This window comes from Polypterus senegalus, chromosome 7, assembly GCF_016835505.1.
Source record: "Polypterus senegalus isolate Bchr_013 chromosome 7, ASM1683550v1, whole genome shotgun sequence".
Taxonomy (NCBI): Eukaryota; Metazoa; Chordata; class Cladistia; order Polypteriformes; family Polypteridae; genus Polypterus; species Polypterus senegalus.
Window position 1 is genome coordinate 64,922,829 of NC_053160.1, and position 18,849 is coordinate 64,941,677.

The following is an 18,849-nucleotide window of genomic DNA, read 5'->3' on the forward strand; positions in this document are numbered from 1 at the left end:
TCTTTGTTATGGTTCTCTATCATTTGAACCACCATTTTGCTTCAACTTTGGCAGCCAATTGCAAGTATACAGGTGGCTGCCCCCAAATCTCTTTTCCCGTGTTGTGTGGATCATTTACAGTGGCGTAGTCAGCAGGATTAACCAGGTATGTGGCTGTAGAGCGAGAAGTAGTGTTTTCGGGCCCAGGCGGAATTTCCCGTGATCAGTCTGTCAGAGGGAAAGAACAAGGATTAGTGCACTCTGCCATCCCCTGGTTTGTCGAGGGATTACCATCTTTTGAGCCTTTTAGTTGCCTCCCATGCGCACATGTGTGACAAATGTGACCAATGACTTTCTGCACAACAGCATTCTCTTAACTGTGCAATTATGGAAGGGTTGAAATATGTTTAAACATAAAATATGAGTTAGATTAAAAATGTAAAGTTCAATGACACATAGAAGGACTAACACATGTTATCTGTCATTTGAAACATGAAAAAATGTAGTGAGAAACTTACCATCATTTTGCCACAATAACAGAAAAGACAGTCATAAACTATGACTAGAACAGCTCAGAGCCATAAGAGGTGGAGGAAGGAGCTTTGGAGTATTAATAGGTATTTAAAATCCTTTTTACATTAATTTTATTAGGGTGTAGGCTTATGAAAGTAAAATAAATAAATAAACAGATACATAAATAAATTCACATGTTATGTTACTTAATCAAGAGAGTATTTAAAAACAATCCATCATTCTCACCTTCCTCGGGCAAAATAGCAGTTTTTTCCTCACTCCATTCACTCCAATAGATTTGGCCATAATTTCCAATACAGCGAACTGCTACTCTATACGTATTGAGGCAGACAAGGTTCTGAATGTTGAAAGAACCGTTTCGGGCCATATCAAGACTGACGTTATATATTACCTATTAGAGCAAAAACAATTTATGAGATTGTGTAATATTTTTAAGAAGGAAATTAACAAAGACTGCATTATTATTACTGTAAGAACTGGCAAATTTCAATGCCTGTCAGTACATTGGCATGATCAGGGTGCAATGACTTAGGCACGATGCTCTGGAGTGTTGTCTTTCTGGAGTTTGATGCTCTCCCCTGGTCTCTACAGATTAACTAATATTAACCCACATCTCAAAGATGGGAATGTTTGGCTGGCTAATATGCTAATATTAAAAAAAAAAAAAAGGGCAGAATGCTGAAAAAAACATCACTGATGACTGCCCAAAAACGAGTCTTCTTTCACTTGTGTTTTCATCAGACAAACAATATCTCAGAAGGAGACTGTGATGGTGCTGGTTGGCTCCACACTGCCAGGTGCCACCAGGAGCCTCTTGAACCCACCACCGCTGATAACATTTCCTAGTGATGACCCAGCAAAACAGGACACTCACGCAAAGCAAGAGGAAGGTGTTAGTGCTCAGTGTTTTTTTTCAAACATGTCCAAACAAACAGTGCTCAAAAAGTACAGTGCTTAGTTAAATAAATAATCTATAAAAGTTAAAGTGGAAGTTAAAACCTATCCATAAATAATCCCTTAATAATGAGGTTAAAACAAGGCAGGATGCAGCCCTGGTACAGTCCTTTAATACTTGATGTCTCCTTGGCTTTGTCCAATATGGGCTCTTGCAGCTAAGAAGATGCTTATCCAGCAGTTCAGCCCACCTTCAGGGCCTCTACTAAGCTCGGGCCCTTTATAGACCCCTCTGGCTCCAGGCAGGGCACCCCATCAAGCCTCAGACTCCCGCTACCAGGCTTACATCCATGTGGTCCATGTCACTATTTCGCAGAACGCCTCTCTCTGCTTTTCACTCACCTGCAGCTGCGCTACCTCTCTCTGGCGATACACTACAACTGGGCAGCGTTTCTGCCACTCCAGCTCCCAGGTCACTCAGCTGGAGTGGCCATCAGAACCCTGAGCGCTGTTCACTTTTCTCCCAACTGTCTGCCTTCTCCGCCTCTCATCCGCTCAATTGCACCTGATCTCTCCAGTTCCTGCCTTTCTGCTCGCTCCACCTTTTAACCTCTCTTTTTTCCCTTTTTACGTTAAAGTCCTTGATTGAGAATAACTAAGGTAAAAGGAGCAGTTCTCAATGGCTGCCTTGTGAAGGGAAACTAGCCAAGGGCCACTACAGGGCATAACTGTCTAATGGCTCTACAGTGTTTACTGGGACTACAAAAACATGAACTACACGATGGACAGAAAGTTGAACTCCAGCTAACAGAAGATGGAAGTAGTGTGCAGTCCCCCCGAAATGGATTCATGGAAGGACAATTGATCTTTTTCTTCTATTTAATTAATGGAATTTCAATTTTGATATCTTAGTTCAGCCTTATCTGGTTTCCGATGGTACTTGCTGTGAATTGTATGTATAAAATAATAGAGATTGAGAAATACATGTTGAAGGTGGCAAAAGGCCAACCACCCACTAGTTAAAAAGAGATCCTATCACCAACAAAGGCACAACCAACATATATGTTTTTGTGTTTTCTTTGTTCTTTCATTAAATTTATATTTTCAATGTTTTATTTCGGTGAAGATGGAACACAAAGGTGTTCACATTGTACAGCTAGTATTTTAATGTTAAGTTTAATATATGCTGGAGTGGTGGCTCTGAGGTCAGGGTTCTGCACCAGCAATTCAGAAGGTTACTGGTTTGAATCCCGTAAATGCCAGAAGTGATTCCACTCCATTGTGCCTTTGAGCAAGACACTTAATCTGCAATTGCTCTGTCGCTGGTATGATGTTAACCTGCATTCTGCCCTGCAAAGCAGGTCCTCCAAATTTGGGGGCTGATTGTAGGTGAAAAACCTCATACTGCTCTACTCCATTCAAACTAGTGTGTTGCTGAAGTGTCACCCGTTACATGGCTGCACTCAGGTCCTGATCTGGGATCCTGAGGAGGTTCGTTGTGTGGTGGGTGAAGCAATGTGTTGTATCAATGCATGCTCCCAACCTCTTCCTTTAATATATGAAATGATGTATTTTAAGCATGAACTTTCACAGCAGCATGTGAAAATAGCTTTTTGTTTCATTTAGACATTTAATAATTTTTCATGGAAGCAATCCTTGATGAGCTGTGAATTCATATCTGTCTGCACTCAGCTATACCACATAAATTTAGAGTTGCCAGTTCACCTACCATGCACATCACTGAGACACTGATTCACAGAAACTATTTGAGATGACAAGTAAACTTTACATCTCTGTAGCAAACTACTGCGCTCCTGAGATGCTAGTTAACACATTTCATGAGGACTAAACAGACTAAAATGGAAGTCTGCTGCATTATTATGATAAGTCATGTGCTTGTAATACAAAATCTGAAAAATCAGTATGTATTAGAGGGTGTATTGATAGTCAATTTGATTCCTTGAAACTCAGTGTCAGCTGGCATTTCATATTTTTTACTCCATGTTTAATATGTACCCTACGAGAATGATTCCAGATAAGACTCTATTTACATCAAGTCATGAAGATGGATATACCTACAGGAGAACATAAGCCTATGTAGTTGAACTGACAGATTTTAAAAGGCACACTACAGTTTAGGACAGAACGACATCAGCAATATTGAAAGATTAAATAAAATCTGGCTTATATCTAAAATAAATTGTCTAAAGTTTGGAGAAAATTAATCTGTACAGCCTTAATAAGTGATGACTAAAATTTTTGAGTGTCTTTTGGTCTTTAAAAAATTCTTTACAATAAACCAAACATCACAAAAGTCGCATAGCTATCAAAATTGGAAATAACTAATGTATTTCATGACTATAAAAAAGGTGGCTGCCTATGAGTTTGATACGTCCCTGTTTCTAGGGGCTCAGTAAAGTTTTAGTCTTTTGTGGCCACAACAGAAGTGAAGATACGAAGGACTAAACACATTCTGATTTTGATTAACTGATGAAATTTACAGTCGGAACATGCCATAAATGTGGAAATGTGGGAACTTCCAATGTCTCTGGTCTAGCAATGTTCTTCATCTTGTTGCTTCATTGTTACTGTTGGTATATTTTTTTATCTTCTGCTTATCATATTTCAGCCATTATTTCTCCCCTGGCTGAGGTTCAAAGTTGTGCATCCTGTCTGTTTTGTCTGATTTTGTGCCATTTATTTGTATTAATGTTTCTTATATTCATTGTGTACATTTTTCTTTGTGTCTGTTTATAATTGGTAAATGCCTGGACTATGACCCATGGGTCCCCCAGGGGCGGGGCCACATGCCAATCACTACCAGGGACCTTCCTCCACCCTATATATGGGAGGGCCTTCCGTAATTCCTGGTGGTTCATTTCAAATGAGCTATGGAGTGGAGTGTTACTTGTGTTTACTGTGCTTTTTGCTTTCAGGTTTCCTGGATTTTTTGGACCTGCACTCTGTTTTTGACTTTGGCTTTAAATTCTGTATTTGGACTTTGGTTGTCGTGGATTGTCTTGCCTTCTCACGTAATGCCTTTGTGCTCTAAGGACCTTCTGGTGATACAAACAGTTCTGTTAAAAAAAATCTTTTATTTTATAAACATCATTCCAGCCTCTTTTTGTTTCTGCTCAGAGTTTTAATGGTATTCCCTCCCTAGAGGGCAACGCTTCAAAGTATTTTTGGGACTTGTGTGCTTTTGGGACTCCCAAGTCACAACACTGTCATCTACTTCTCAACTTCCAGATCTTGTGCAAAACCACATGGACTGAATTACCTTTTTTCATTTAAATGACACTCAGTCTTGAGCCCTAAAAATACACTTAAATGAAAATGTGCTATAAAGCATAAGGGATTGGGGTCTATGCAAAAAATGAAACATGTTGCACTGATAAATAATCCATTGAAAATATTTCTCAGATTACACTAAACACTTCGAAAGTACCATATATACTCGCGGAAAAGTTCTCCCGTGGATAAGTCAGAACTTGATTTTACTGTATAATTTCTGGTATTTTATAATGTTGCTCGTATAAGTCGAATGAGGAAAACGCTTTTGGTACAACGGATTATGATATGCTAACGCCCACCTGTGAGAGTAACCACGGAGCAAACTGCCTTTTTTTTCTATGTGGGTGCAGCAATGCGCTGTATCAGCCTCTCTCTCTCTCTATTGTGCCTACGTGACCACACGGTAATACCCGAACTATTCCAAAGCAACATTTGCACTGTTTTGTGTTTTTTGCATCTCACACCCTCATACACCTTTATCGTAAGAGCATCCCTTATCTACAATGGAGTGTTAGATCAGAAAAAAATATGAAGCTGGTTTTAAATTAAACACCGTTCAAGTAGTGAAAGAAATTGGTAACTGCACTGCTGCAACAAAATTCGATGTGTCTGAGAATCTGATGTGAGATTGGAGGAGGCAAAAAGATATAAAAAAAAATGTTAAAAATGAAGTGTCGCATTAGGTAGCACTGCTGCCTTGCAGTTAGGAGACCTGGGTTTGCTTTCTGGGTCCTCCCTGCGTGGAGTTTGTATGTTCTCCCCGTGTCTTCATGGCTTTTCTCTGGGTACTCCGGTTTCCTCCTACAGTCCACAGACATGCAGGTTAGGTGCATTGGCGATTCTAAATTGTCCCTATTGTGTGCTTGGTGTGTGTATGTGTGCGTGCCCTGCAGTGGGCTGGCACCCTGCCCGGGGTTTGTTTCCTGCTTTGCGCTGTGTTGGCTGGGATTGGCTCAAGCAGACCCCCGTGACCCTGTAGTTGGGATATAGAGGGTTAAATAATGGATGGATGGATGGATTTTTGAACAGGTCAGGGTCTGATTTTATGATCGATTTTTTGGGTTTCAAGACCCATTTTATACGTGAGTATATATGGTAATTTCCTTAGTTGATGTAAAAAGTATAACCGCTACTGAGCCTTCTTAGTGATATTTCGGGTTTCAAGACCCAACTTATATGTGAGTATATACGGTAACTGTTTCACATAATGGAGTTTGCCTACATGATGACAAAAAGAGTTCAATGACCCCCATTTACCCTTGAATTCTTTTTTAAATAGATAATGTAAAATACTCAAAGATCTTATGGAAACAATGTGAAAAATCTGTGCTTAAAAGAAATCTAACATGAAAAATTTACACTTAAAACAAGAAAGTCTTGAGCTAAAAGGATATCACAAGAAAAAAAAAATATTTGAAGTATAAACTAAAGAAACTGAATTTATACTTTTCTTGGATCCAATGTTCTGCTAAGCTGACTCATGCTCAAAAAACAGTTCTGTATACCCCTTTTCTGATTAATTATAAGACTCTGTTATTCAAGATATATTCAAATTACTTTACTCATTGAAATCCATTTGTACAATTAAAAGCACAATTAATAATATAAAAAGGTGTAAAGAACACATACCCAGTCTCTCGAGTCTGTTGAATTATGGCGCACCTGGCATACTACTGGAAACGCTGTGATTTGGCTATTTTTCCAACTAACTTTAAGGGTTTTGTTCAAGAGGGGTACTAGTAAAACATCCACCGGTGGAAGAAGTTTCACTAAAAAGTACAAAAACAAGTTAAGAAAATAAACTTTAAGAAATGATTTAAGAATTGTTATAAGTCCTGCAATATTCAGTTAGTGTGTTTTTAAGCAACCACTGAACGAGTTTCACAATAATAAGATGGCATGAATTTGGAAATCTAAAACATTTTAATCTGTTCATGATAAAACCTGCTTAATCCAGTTCAGTATGATGTAGCCAGAGCACATTCTAGCAGCATCAAGCACAAGGCAGGAACCAGTTCTTAGTAGGGCACCAGTCCATCACAATGTATGTTCACACACACCTACAAGTACTCACAAGTAGGCCAATTTAGATTTGACAAGTAAACTAAAACACACATCTTTTGCACAATGACACAGAAAACCTGAAGAAAACCCTGGAAGTCAAGGTTAGAGTTTGTCACAGAAATTCTAGTAACAGATTGCATACACGTAACAAACGGTAACGGAACATGACAATCTGGACATGAGACACAGTTTACTGTTAAATGAATTCAATCTGAAATGTACTTTTGTAAAGCAGGAAATTCTGCCACATCACAGTACCCGAGCCCCAGTTCAGCTCGTCCATGGAGAGTGGAGACTCTGAACTTCCCAAATGTGATGGAATAGCATCCCAACCATGAGTGACTACTGCCTTGTACCTGTTTCTGCTTGGACAAGCTCCAGCTCTCTGTGAACCTGTGCTAGAATAAAGAAACAAATGGATGGACAGATTGCACAACTGTCTGGATCCTGTATGCAAACATAACCATGGGTCTTGTTCAGAAAGCGGACGCCACTTGAGACGGCCTTCCCCTCGCCCTAACACTAACCTTAAGGTCAATAAAATAGGTCCCTGATGTTAAGTCACTATTTTAGGGCTAAAATTATAACAGAAATGTGAAACCTACTTATATACCTAATCTTAATTATTGTGAAACAACCAAGTGGTGTCCGTCAGACACAACCAAGTGGCGTCCGCTTTCTGAACAAGATCATAACCACTGCCTTGTAGAAAATTATTTACATTTCAGTCAGAATTGGGCTGTTAAAGAGGATGAGCAGAGAGGTGCACTCTAAAAAGAGAAATAGGTGGGAAAAAGAGACCCATACCAAGCACCACATGTTTAGAGCACAGGTGTTGATATCCGGTCCTGGAGGGCTGCAGTGGCTGCAGGTTTTCATTCTAGCCATCATCTTCATTAGTGACCAGTGTTTGCTTGTAAATAACTTCTTTTGCTTTCGTTTAAATTAACTTGACTCAGACCCCTTAGTTGTTTCTTTTTCCTTAATTAGCAGCCAAACAATAATGAGATACAAAAACAAGCCACCACATGACTAAGTCACCTGTGCCCATCAGACAATATCTGAAAATAAAGAAAGGTGAAGATCTCAGTAAGTTTGATCTCTCAGGTCACCAAAACATTTTGACAGTGTTCTTAGAAAAAACAGAAAATCAACACTTTTGGAAATGTCTGCTGCTGCCACAAATCATCTTCCCATTAAGAAAGTGATTGGAGTGAAATTGGTTAGAGTTTGAAGCCCCAATTTAGCTGGTCATCTGTTGGCTCGTTTCATGTCTCATTTCTGTTGGGCTGTCATTTAATGAAGAAAATAATCAATGCAGAGGGCTAAATCCTTAAAAACAGGGCAATTAAAATGAAGGAAAAGGAATTTAATTAGCAGTGAAAGCTTGTCACTTATTAGGAAAAGGGTCAGAATAAAAACCTGCAGCCACTGCGGTCCTCCAGACCTAGAGTTCGACACACCTAATTTAGAGTGAAAAAGCATTAGTACCTTGGCATAACTGTGCAGAAGATACTGTAAATCTAAAAATAAATTTGTAAATTTGTAATGTGTCAGACATTAGTCCATATGAGTCAAGCTGATTTGTGCTTTCAGTTCATTAAAATTAAAAATTAAAAACTTATTTAATACATTCATGTTTAGTGTGAGGGCATCACGGTGGCGCAGTGGGCTGCCTCGCAGTAAGGAAACCTGGGTTCGCTTCCTGGGTCCTACCTGCATGGAGTTTGGATGTTCTCCCCGTGTCTGTGTGGGCTTTCTCCCACAGTCTAAAAACATGCAAGTTAGGTGAATTGCCATTTCTAAATTGTCCCTAGTGTGTGCTTGGTGTGTGTGTGTGTGCGCACCCTGCAGTACGCTGGCGCCCTGCCCGGGGTTTGTTTCCTGCCTTGCGAGCTGTGTTGGCTGGGATTGGCTCCAGTGGACCCCCATGGTCCTGTTGGGATTGTGGCAGGTTGGATAATAGATGGATGGATGTTTAGTGTTGTACCAAAGAGTGTGTTGCTCTGACATGTAAGTAAGAATTATACTATGCACTGTACACATGACAATGCTACTACCACTACTAATATTAATTACAAGATCAGGACATATCCTCGAAAGAGATCTCACTGCAATAGGCTGTGACTTGACAAACAGAGAAACAATGACAATTGTAACTCGTCACCACAGGGGATAAATCAAGAGAAATACCAAAATAATAGAAAACCAATGTATTTGGCATTAAGTGAAATAAACCTAAGACTAATGTGAGGTAGTAGTAAGCACTGCTTTCTCAGCAGTCTTGCTTCCTCAGTTCAAACTCTGCACCATTTTCTTGTCTGTGTGGAGTATGTACATTTTTTCCTTTTCATGATAAGGACAGCATTTTGATTTTACAGGGAACCACCACAGGTGATCTAAAACTGGGGTTATAATTTGACTACAGCTTAGTTTGTGCCAAAAGACGAACAGCTGAGTTTTATACCGTCTCCACTTAATGTGAGGTTGGCTTTGGAAAATCGCTATAAAAAGAACTGCAGTAATTCAGGTGAGAATAAAAGACACGAATAGCAGTAGATGGGCAGAGTTGGTAGAGTTAAAGTTGTAATGTGTGTCCAAGTTGGAAGTATGTCTTCTTAAAAGTAGCAGTCGCAGTTAAGGTTTAGCTATCAAGCAGCAGTGTATATACATTTTATTAAATATGCTATTTACAGTTATTCATTAAAACAGTAAGACCCTTGAAATGTTGCTGACATTTTTCATTGATTTATTCATTAAAAATGTTTATGTTTTATAGCAGGGGTGCCCAATGCATCGATCGCGGTCGACCAATAGATCACAAAGGTAGTGACTGGATACCATATTTATATTATATGGTAACCATTATTTCACCATACAAATAAATATATTTGTTCATTATATTTATTATGAATAAATATCTGACTTGTTACATAAAAGTTCAACATTTGTTGCAAACAATTATTGATAAATGACAGCTTCAATTAGGTAATAGGTATGTGTGTATAATTATATTAATACCATCAATCAACAACAAAGGCAGGCTTTGTACACCTTGTACAGGCAGCAACACAACTAAATTGTCAGTGCAAATAAAACTGATATGCTGATGCCAAAAATGAACAGAACAAAGATGCTGTTACTACAGAGTTTCTTACACAGATAACGTATAATTTGCTTCAAGAGTTTACCTGCGTTAAATGAATTTATGTTCACAATGTCGGACCAAGCTTGACCAAACTCATTTTTAGCCACCACCATTATGGAATATGCAGCAGTTAGGTAAACATCTTTATAACGGCAGGAGCAGCAGAAGGTGTCATTCGACAAACAAGTATCATTCTTGTCATGGCTACAAAACAAGCAACAGGACAAATAAAGATGTTAAGTCTTCACCTTTTATAAGAGCTTACAACATATTATGCTATACTGTATAACAATGTGAAAAAAGAAATGCAATAGAACATTGGAGACTGTATTTGCTGAATGGATAAAATGTGCTTTATGAATGTGAAATAAAGGATTGGAAAAAAGTGAGATATACGATATTTTAGCATCAGGTGACACTGCCTAGAAGATATAGTTATTAAAATTTCCTAAGCATATAGCCGTCAAAGCAGGATAAAATCAACACTCTGGGTATTTGAATCTAATGTATTACTGAACATTCAAATCTTAAATAAGACAGTAGCCTGACTGAACTGATTTTATATATAAATGAGTTTATTTTCAATATCTTTCACAAAGATGTTAAACAATACAGTAATTAATTAGGCATTGAACAATTTTCTTTAGAATTTTGGGCCACAGATAACAATATTCACTTATTTGATTGTGTTTTTGATTGTGAGGAAATGGGGAAAACATTCTTCTTCCATAGTGAAATAGACTTGTTTTTTTGCTTCGCAGCAGAAAACAATACTTCAGGATAAAGCTAAAAATTTATTTTTTTTTAATTTTAATTACTTAATACTTCATCAATGTATAGACACACTGAGTCGAATGTTATGATGTTTTCTATTAGCTATCTTAGCTGTTTTCTATCTAGCTTAATTTCTTTATTTGCCACCTCACTATCCCGTAGAAACTGCTTTACAAGTCTGTTAATTATTAGTCTACATGTAGTGATCACATTTTATTTAAAAATAGCTACTGAACAGCTTTTTGGCAGTAAACAAAAATAAGCTAATTATTCAATACCAAAATGAAAATGTGGCAAATTACTTATGACCAAAGTTAAAAACAGACTCTTTCAAATCTTATATCTACATTTCAAAGACAACTCCTTTCATCTCTCTCTCTCTCTTTATACAGGGTGACACAGAAAAATGGGAACTTTTGAAAAACACAATAAAAACAGAAGAAATCCAACAAAAAAAAAAAATTATTGACAGCAATTGAACCACTACATCTTGCCTTTTAAGAGACAGTAATCCAAATTATCAATGTCTGAAAATTACGTCCTGTAGATGGCGTCCTCCTGTACGTATGCACTCTTCCAATCTGCAGTTGAGGTTCCCCATTGATCGCTGCAACATCTCAGCTGGGATACCACGAATTTCAATTCATTCAGTATCCTTGGCCGAGTCGTGTAGACCCGACTCTTAAGGTAGCCCCACAAGAAAAAGTCACAAACGGACAAATCCGGTGATCTTGAGGGCCAGGGAATGTCACCAAATCTTGAGATGACACATTTACCGAACAATTCTTGCACAGCTGCCATTGATTGCCTTGCAGTGTGTGATGTCGCACCATCCTATTGAAACCAGGTTTCGAGAAGTTATGGGAAAAAAGTTTTTATCATGTATTTCGAGGGAACCCGACCATGACGCCCTAAGTTGAAAAAACGTCAAAACTCCCTCTGGGCACCTTCCAAACTATCATTATTTTTGTAAAGCATTTTTATGGCGAAAGCACGCTGTTGACCGTTCCACTGATCCATGATTACTAAATGGCGAGATTGTTTACAGCTCAAGGTCCCTGTTCCGCAGTCCTGCAAACTGTACATGGCTGCCACTACGCATTTCAAAAGTTCCCATTTTTCTGTGTCACCCTGTATATGTTTATTCATAGCATTCGTAGTCTGAATCACAATCTGATTGTATGGGTGGTTACCTACCAGGTAAAGCATGTGGTTGGTCTGCCAGTCGGCAAATATCTGCCATGGGGCCCTCTTCAGTTGCGAGAAGCAGATCATAGAATGTTACATAGTTTACTGTCAAATAATGCAAAGAGTACACGACACGTGTTTTGCCCTTATTTGGGCTCATCAGGCGTACACACTCACTGCTCCCTTTGCGGAGATCGAACCTCGGACGTCAGCGTGTCGCATTAGGTAACCACCCATACAATCAGATCGTGATTCAGACTATGAATGCTATGAATGTAATTACTCCGATCTCCAGGCTGTCAAATAAATGAACCACACGCTGTGGCGCAGCGTAAAGGGGCTTCGCCTCTGACACACATAACAGGACAGGACAGTTTACACAAGATAAATAAAATACAAGCATATGATCTAAAATGTCACATGGCAAGTACAGTAAGAGACAGACACAGGGTTTAAAATTCGATTAAAAGGACATGTTAATACCACTATTGAACAATTTGAGTCCAAAGTGGCTTAGAAAAAGTTATTATACACAAAATTACCTACTTATCGCAAAGTCCAAAAAAGTTGGGACACTTTCTATAACCGCAATAAAAACTAAAATCTTTAATTTGGTAATTCACTTGAACCTTTATTTAACAGTTAAAAGAATAAAGAAAAGATTTTCAGTGTTTTCGCCAACAAAATGAATTCTATTTGTTAGACATAAACACAAAAGACAAAATTCTGCAGTAGAACATTAAAAATGTATAACAATGGTTAGTCTGAAGATGAAAGAAAGTTAACAGGACGTCACCCTAGGGTTGGCTGCTGATAGCATTATTGCAGCTTTATAGGGATGAAGCCTGACGATGCTTTTTGAAGAGGACTGTTTTTAAGAGCTACATGTTCTGATGAGGTTTAAAGTTCATGCGTGTTTTCTAAGCAGCAGCACATACATTATAGATTTTGCTGGCACTATGTTGCCCAAAGTTTGCAACAGCAACTATGATCATGAAATATTTACTTTAATTGGGTTGGGGTTGAATTCTGTTTTGTTGGGTATTGTCTTTTATGTTCCTGATTTCTTTTTTTAACTTTCCGGTGTTTTTTTGTTTTCTTTTTTTTTCTAGTTTGACTTTTAAGTAATTTGTTGCATAGGTTCGGCTTGATTGTATTCAATGTTTTTTTTCTTGAAGTAAACTATTTTTAAAAGTTGTATGCTTTAATGTACACCTTTAAGTGATTTCCTATTGTCATTGCTTCATTCATGAATGTATATATAGCCCAGATTATAAACTCACATCTAAATATGTAAAAAAGAATACTTATATTTACATATGGGTACATAAACCTCATTTACTGGTTCATGTGAAAGACTCGAATATACCGTATTTATGCATGTATCCACGCACACATTTTTCCCAGAAATTTAGCATTACAAAATCAGGTGCACGTCATACACGAGGAAATGTAATTCTGTAATGTTTACTTCATCTGCTTGGGCTCGCTCGATCTCTCGCTTGCGCACTCACGCTCTCTCTCTCACTCGCTTGCTTGCCCACTCGCGCTCTCTCTCTCACTCACTTGCTCGCTCACTCACACTCCCACTCGCTCGCTTGCTCGCGCTCTCGCTCGACAGTGCTCTCTCTCTCTCTAAACGCTTCCTATACAATCACAATGCGCGTCGTACACAGGGCAAAACTTTTTTTGCGCTTTCCTTTGTAAAAATTAGGGTGCGCGTCTTACACGAGGGCACGTGGTACACGAGTAAATACGGTATACAAAGAAACATATTCAAATTGGTGCCGTCTTTCATGAATCCTGTTTATCTAGTCTACAATGTACCTTCCTTTGGTTTTAATTGCTCATGGCTACATCACTATGAGAATCTTAATGTGTTGTGCTTATTTTGGTTGGATGAAGCACAGCTGAAACTGGCAGGCTTAGAGATACTTCTTTTGCTTGGCACATGCATCCTGTTGTCAACCGAGGGTACACACTGGTCTCTGAGGAAAAGTTTGGATCCAACCAGGTCACCCCCTTTTAATCTTTAAAATGTCCAAAATAAACAGGCACTCGATGACACGTCAAACAATAACAAACAAATAGTAGAAAAAAAGAGTAAACAAGAGGATTTAGGGTTCTACTAATGTGGTCATTACTTGGGTATACTACTTCTATACATTACTTCTGGAATAAGGTGACCCTTGCCTGAAGCACCTCGGCTTTATAGCGGAGGGACCAGAAATGCAGGAGTCACCCTCAGTGTGCAGTTTCTCAGGGCTGTGGGAGGAAAAAGTGATGGTACCATCAGTGACAGCACCCCCTTGTGTCCTGGAGTGGTAGTGCATACCTCCGATGAGCCCGGAAGGCAAACCTCAAGTGAGCATGCGCAACAATCCATACATACAGTTGATTTGCTTTACCTCAACTACAGATAATGATTTAATAATGTGGTACACATCTATATGACAACATGTTTATCTGCTGTTAAACTTGTGTCCTTTTGGAAAACATTCCTAGTCACAACTCTGAGCAAAGACGTGTTTCATTGTTACCACAGCACAAATTGTAATTGAACTAGATTTAAATGAAATGCTGCAAAAGTGTGATTTACTGTAGCTCTCCTCATAATGAAACATTCAATTGTTTCATCCTTGTATCAGTAGGAGTCCAAGAAACTTTTAACGTTACTTAGAACTGCAGGTTGCAAATATTTTTCATTTCAAACTGCATAATTGCCTAATATTAAAAAATAGCACCCTTGTAGTGCTTATAAATTCCTCAATATTAATTAGATTTTTTGTTTCTCTTCAGCCTTACAATGTAAAGCTTAGTTGTGGAAAGATCTGTTTTTAAGCTTCAGTGAGAAGGAGGTGAAGAAGGAGCAGAGTCAGAAGGTAAGCTTTTGATTTACCAGTCGTTCTACATCACTAACCTCAGCTATGGTCATGGGCTTGGGGTAATGACTAAAAGAATGAGATCATGGGTACAACTGGCTAAAAATGAGCTTTCTCTGAAGAGTGGTTGAGCTCTCTCTTAGAAATAGGGTGAGAAGCACATACATCTGTTAGAGCCTTGGAGAAGACCTCTGACCTTCCTCACTGAGAGGAGCCAATTAAGTTGGTTCAGGCATCCGATGCCTGCCTGTGGACATTTTACACTCACAACCAGCTGGAAGAAGACCCAGTGCTTGCTAGGGGGATTATGGCTCCCAGATGGTCTGGAAACGCCTTGGGTTTACACAGTATGAGTTGGCAAGTGGCTGAGGAAAAGGACGCATGGACCTCACTGCTAAGATTGTTGCCTCCATGACCCAGTCCCAGACAAGCAATGGGACATAAATGAATGAATGAATGAATATTTGAACATATACAATATTTGGCTGAAATGAAATCAGATACTGTATTTTATGACACTTACTATTTTCTGTAAACAGTGTAGTTTGTATGAACCCCAGGTCTTCTTCCTGAATTCCAGTAGCATGTGAAACTTGTCCGATACAACTGAACACAGTAGACATTTGTAGGCTTTTCGGGAGGCACTGAAATAAATTGAACAATTTTAATGCAGTGTTAGTGAACCATACCTGCGAGTCAAGGTCTGCTTAAGTGTTACTTTAAGGTTGATGATCAAAAGAGCATTAGATAGCTTCCTATAGTATATATTTAATTAGACTAAATAGTGTTTATATAATTATAAAGGCACAAGTATATTTAGAATATATAATATATCCATCCATCCATTATCCAACCCGCTATATCCTAACTACAAGGTCACAGGGGTCTACTGGAGCCATTCCCAGCCAACACAGGGCATAAGGCAGGAAACTAACCCCGGGCAGGGTGCCAACCCACCACAGATATGTAATATACAGTATATATATAAAAAATACTTTTTAAAAACCATACATCCATCTATTACCCAATCCGCCATATCCTAACTACAGGGTCACGGGGGTCTACTGAAGCCAATCCCAGCCAACACAGGGCACAAGGCAAGAAACAAACCCTGGGCAGGGCGCCAGCCCACTGCACTTTTTAAAAACCACACTTATGTTAAGTTAAAAAGTGTACTAAAAAGTTAAAAACAAGTTTCTCATACATCACTCGTAACATAAAAGGTGGGCGCTTTTGCTAAGATTTTAAGAAGTGTTTATTGAATGTTGATTGATGAAAAGCACCCATGCTTTTATTTTACGAGTAATGTATGAGAGACTTATTTTTTACTTTTTAGTACACTTTTTAACTTAATATAAGCGTGGTTTTTAAAAAAGTATTTTTTATATATATATATTATTTTCAACTTTTTAGTCTTGGGTTGCCCTGCGGTGGACTGGCACCCTGATGAGGTTTGTATCCTGCCTTGCGCCCTGTGTTGGCTGGGACTGGCTCCAACAGACCCCCGTCATCCTGTAGTTAGGATATAGTAGGTGAGATAATGGATGGAGGGCGGCACGGTGGAGCAGTGGTAGCCCTGCTGCCTCACAGTTAGGAGACCCGGGTTCACTTCCCGGCTCCTCCCTGTGTGGAGTTTGCATGTTCTCCCCGTGTCTGCGTGGGTTTCCTCTGGGCGCTCCAGTTTCCTCCCACAGTCCAAAGACATGACGGTTAGGTGGATTGGTGGTTCTAAATTGGCCCTAGTGTGTGCTTGGTGTGTGGGTGTGTTTGTGTGTGTCCTGCGGTGGGTTGGCACCCTGCCCAGGATTGGTTCCTGCCTTGTGCCCTGTGTTGGCTGGGATTGGCTCCAGCAGACCCCCGTGACCCTGTATTCGGATTCAGCTGGTTGGAAAATGGATGGATGGATCGATAGTTCTAGCCGTTATTAGCATCATCTATTGGTGTAATCTTGGAACTATTCTTCTTATGATCAATTAGTGAAACTGATTACAGTATTGATTTATGTATTGTCATCGTAAGTAAGCAAGGGTGCAAAATTTCAAGTCATTTGGACAATAGGAAGTGTGTTAAATATTGATTAGAAGATTTGTACCAGACAACAAACAGGCGAAGTTAATATAAAGGATGGCAAAATAATAATAATAATAATAAAAAGCATGGTAATAAAAAGTAACTAGTAAGCTAAAAGTCAAAACCAGTAATAAAGTAATTAAATCCAATAGGAAATATGTACATGTACATTTACTTACCATCTGACAACATTTAGACACATTGGTCCTTTCTTTTGTTGTCCCATTTGGAGCACAGGCAGGTCAAGTGACTTGCTCAGGGTCACAAAGTGCCAGTGGCAGGATTTGAACCCACAACCTCAGGATCTGAAGTCCAAAAGCTTCATCACAGTGTGTTGGACATTTTTAAATAATTGATCTGTTTTTTTTTTTTTTTTACTTTCTCCATATGTCATATAACCCATTAAGAAAGTGTTAACTATGCTGGAGTTTTACCATGGGTTACTTCACCAAGGGTTCTGGAACTGGGAGCATAATTGGATAAGTAGTGTGGAAACAAGGGTAAGAAGGTAAGCTGGACTGTGTTTTCTACTTAAAAAAGTGAAGCTGCATATTTAAATACATTCTTGTTTATCATACAGTATTGCTGGAGACATGTTGCATTTTGGTTGCACATTTAAGTAAGAATTTCACTGCACTCTGCACTTGTGACAATACTGATCTGTCTATACAGTACATTTAAAATTCTAATAACTGTCTCTCCGTCACACAATTATTCGAAAACTAGAACCTTAATCTTGGACTTAATCAAAATCTTATGACCAGATATGTTCTGAAAATTAAAAAAAAATGAAGTAGTGGCAATCTGGTGGTTATTTTACAGGTGGGCAGAAAAAGTTTATTGATAATCCCTGAGGACAACGTACATACTGTATGTGTTCAGAATTCATAACCGTTAGGAAGTTCTTACATTTGTAAACAACAGGTACTTTATTTTAGGACCATAGGTCTATCTGCTTTACTAGCACTACTTAAACTACTACCAACAATACAGCAGATTAATAACTATAAATATATGTTCTATATCTTCTAATTTTGTGAGCTGGAATGTATTTATGATATATTAATGACTAATAAACACAGTTTTTTACAGCTCTCTACTTCTCTGCATGCTGCAATGCATTTCCTGGAAAACAAAATGCAGTATTAAAGTGGTACATTATACAGTACTTACATTCTGATCTAATATGCACTCCACCAAGAAGCATTTCGGTCCCTGGAGCACTGATATGACAAGTCACTTCTGAAACAGTAGATGTAAAATTTCGAATAATCACACTGGAAGAATTTTGATCTGTGATTGTGTACTGTTCTTCTGGTATCTTGAAATTATTAAGTTTCCAAAATATATGTTTTACATTAATTTCATGCAAAGGACATGGAGTCATGTGAGAATTTCTAAAAATTACACGCACATCTGACCCACTTTTCACAACAGACTTCTCAGGGTAAATGTCACAACCTGTGAAGAGAGAAAAAAGATCCTGTACTGTAACTCTAATTGTAATTATTTTAATCTGACAAAAACAGGAAAATATAATCCCCCTCATTTTCTAAATGAAAGTACAGATTTGATTCTCGTCCATGCAGCCCATGCAGGCCTACAAAGGGGTCAAATTAGGATTACAGTGTACAGGCGGCAAGTCTGTCGCACTCCATGTCCACTTATTGTCAAATTCTCACTAGAGTTGCCACACAAAGGAGCTCAGTGTGGTTTAATTTGGCAAGTCCTACTTCAAACCTTATGGACTATGGCAGACTGTAATTGGGATTAAAAATGCTCAGAAATTAAAATAAGCAAAGGAGAATTAGAATTGGAATCCAAATCACTTATATTCACCAGTACGTAATATACAGGAACTTTGTAGCTTTGGAGCTGCTTATAACATAATACAACATCACACATACTATAAATAACATAATCTAAGCATATATAAAAAAACAGTTGCAGAACAGCGCAATTATTAAGAAGATGTGCAAATGATGACAAGTATTACAACATTAGAACAAACTATGTAGACAA

The 18,849-nt window shown here is 38.5% G+C and overlaps 1 protein-coding gene across 1 annotated transcript in view; it reads right to left on the bottom strand.

The window, feature by feature from the left end:
- LOC120532610 (interleukin-6 receptor subunit beta-like) overlaps window positions 1-18,849 on the bottom strand; it is a 149,753-nt gene that overhangs the window by 49,717 nt on the left and 81,187 nt on the right. The window contains exons 3-7 of the mRNA XM_039758762.1: window positions 18,001-18,288; window positions 15,281-15,401; window positions 9,957-10,117; window positions 6,331-6,470; window positions 739-904 (exon numbers count right to left, since the gene is read on the bottom strand). Of these exons, the coding sequence (XP_039614696.1) occupies window positions 739-904; window positions 6,331-6,470; window positions 9,957-10,117; window positions 15,281-15,401; window positions 18,001-18,288 (876 nt within the window). The remainder of the gene's footprint in view (window positions 1-738; window positions 905-6,330; window positions 6,471-9,956; window positions 10,118-15,280; window positions 15,402-18,000; window positions 18,289-18,849) is intronic.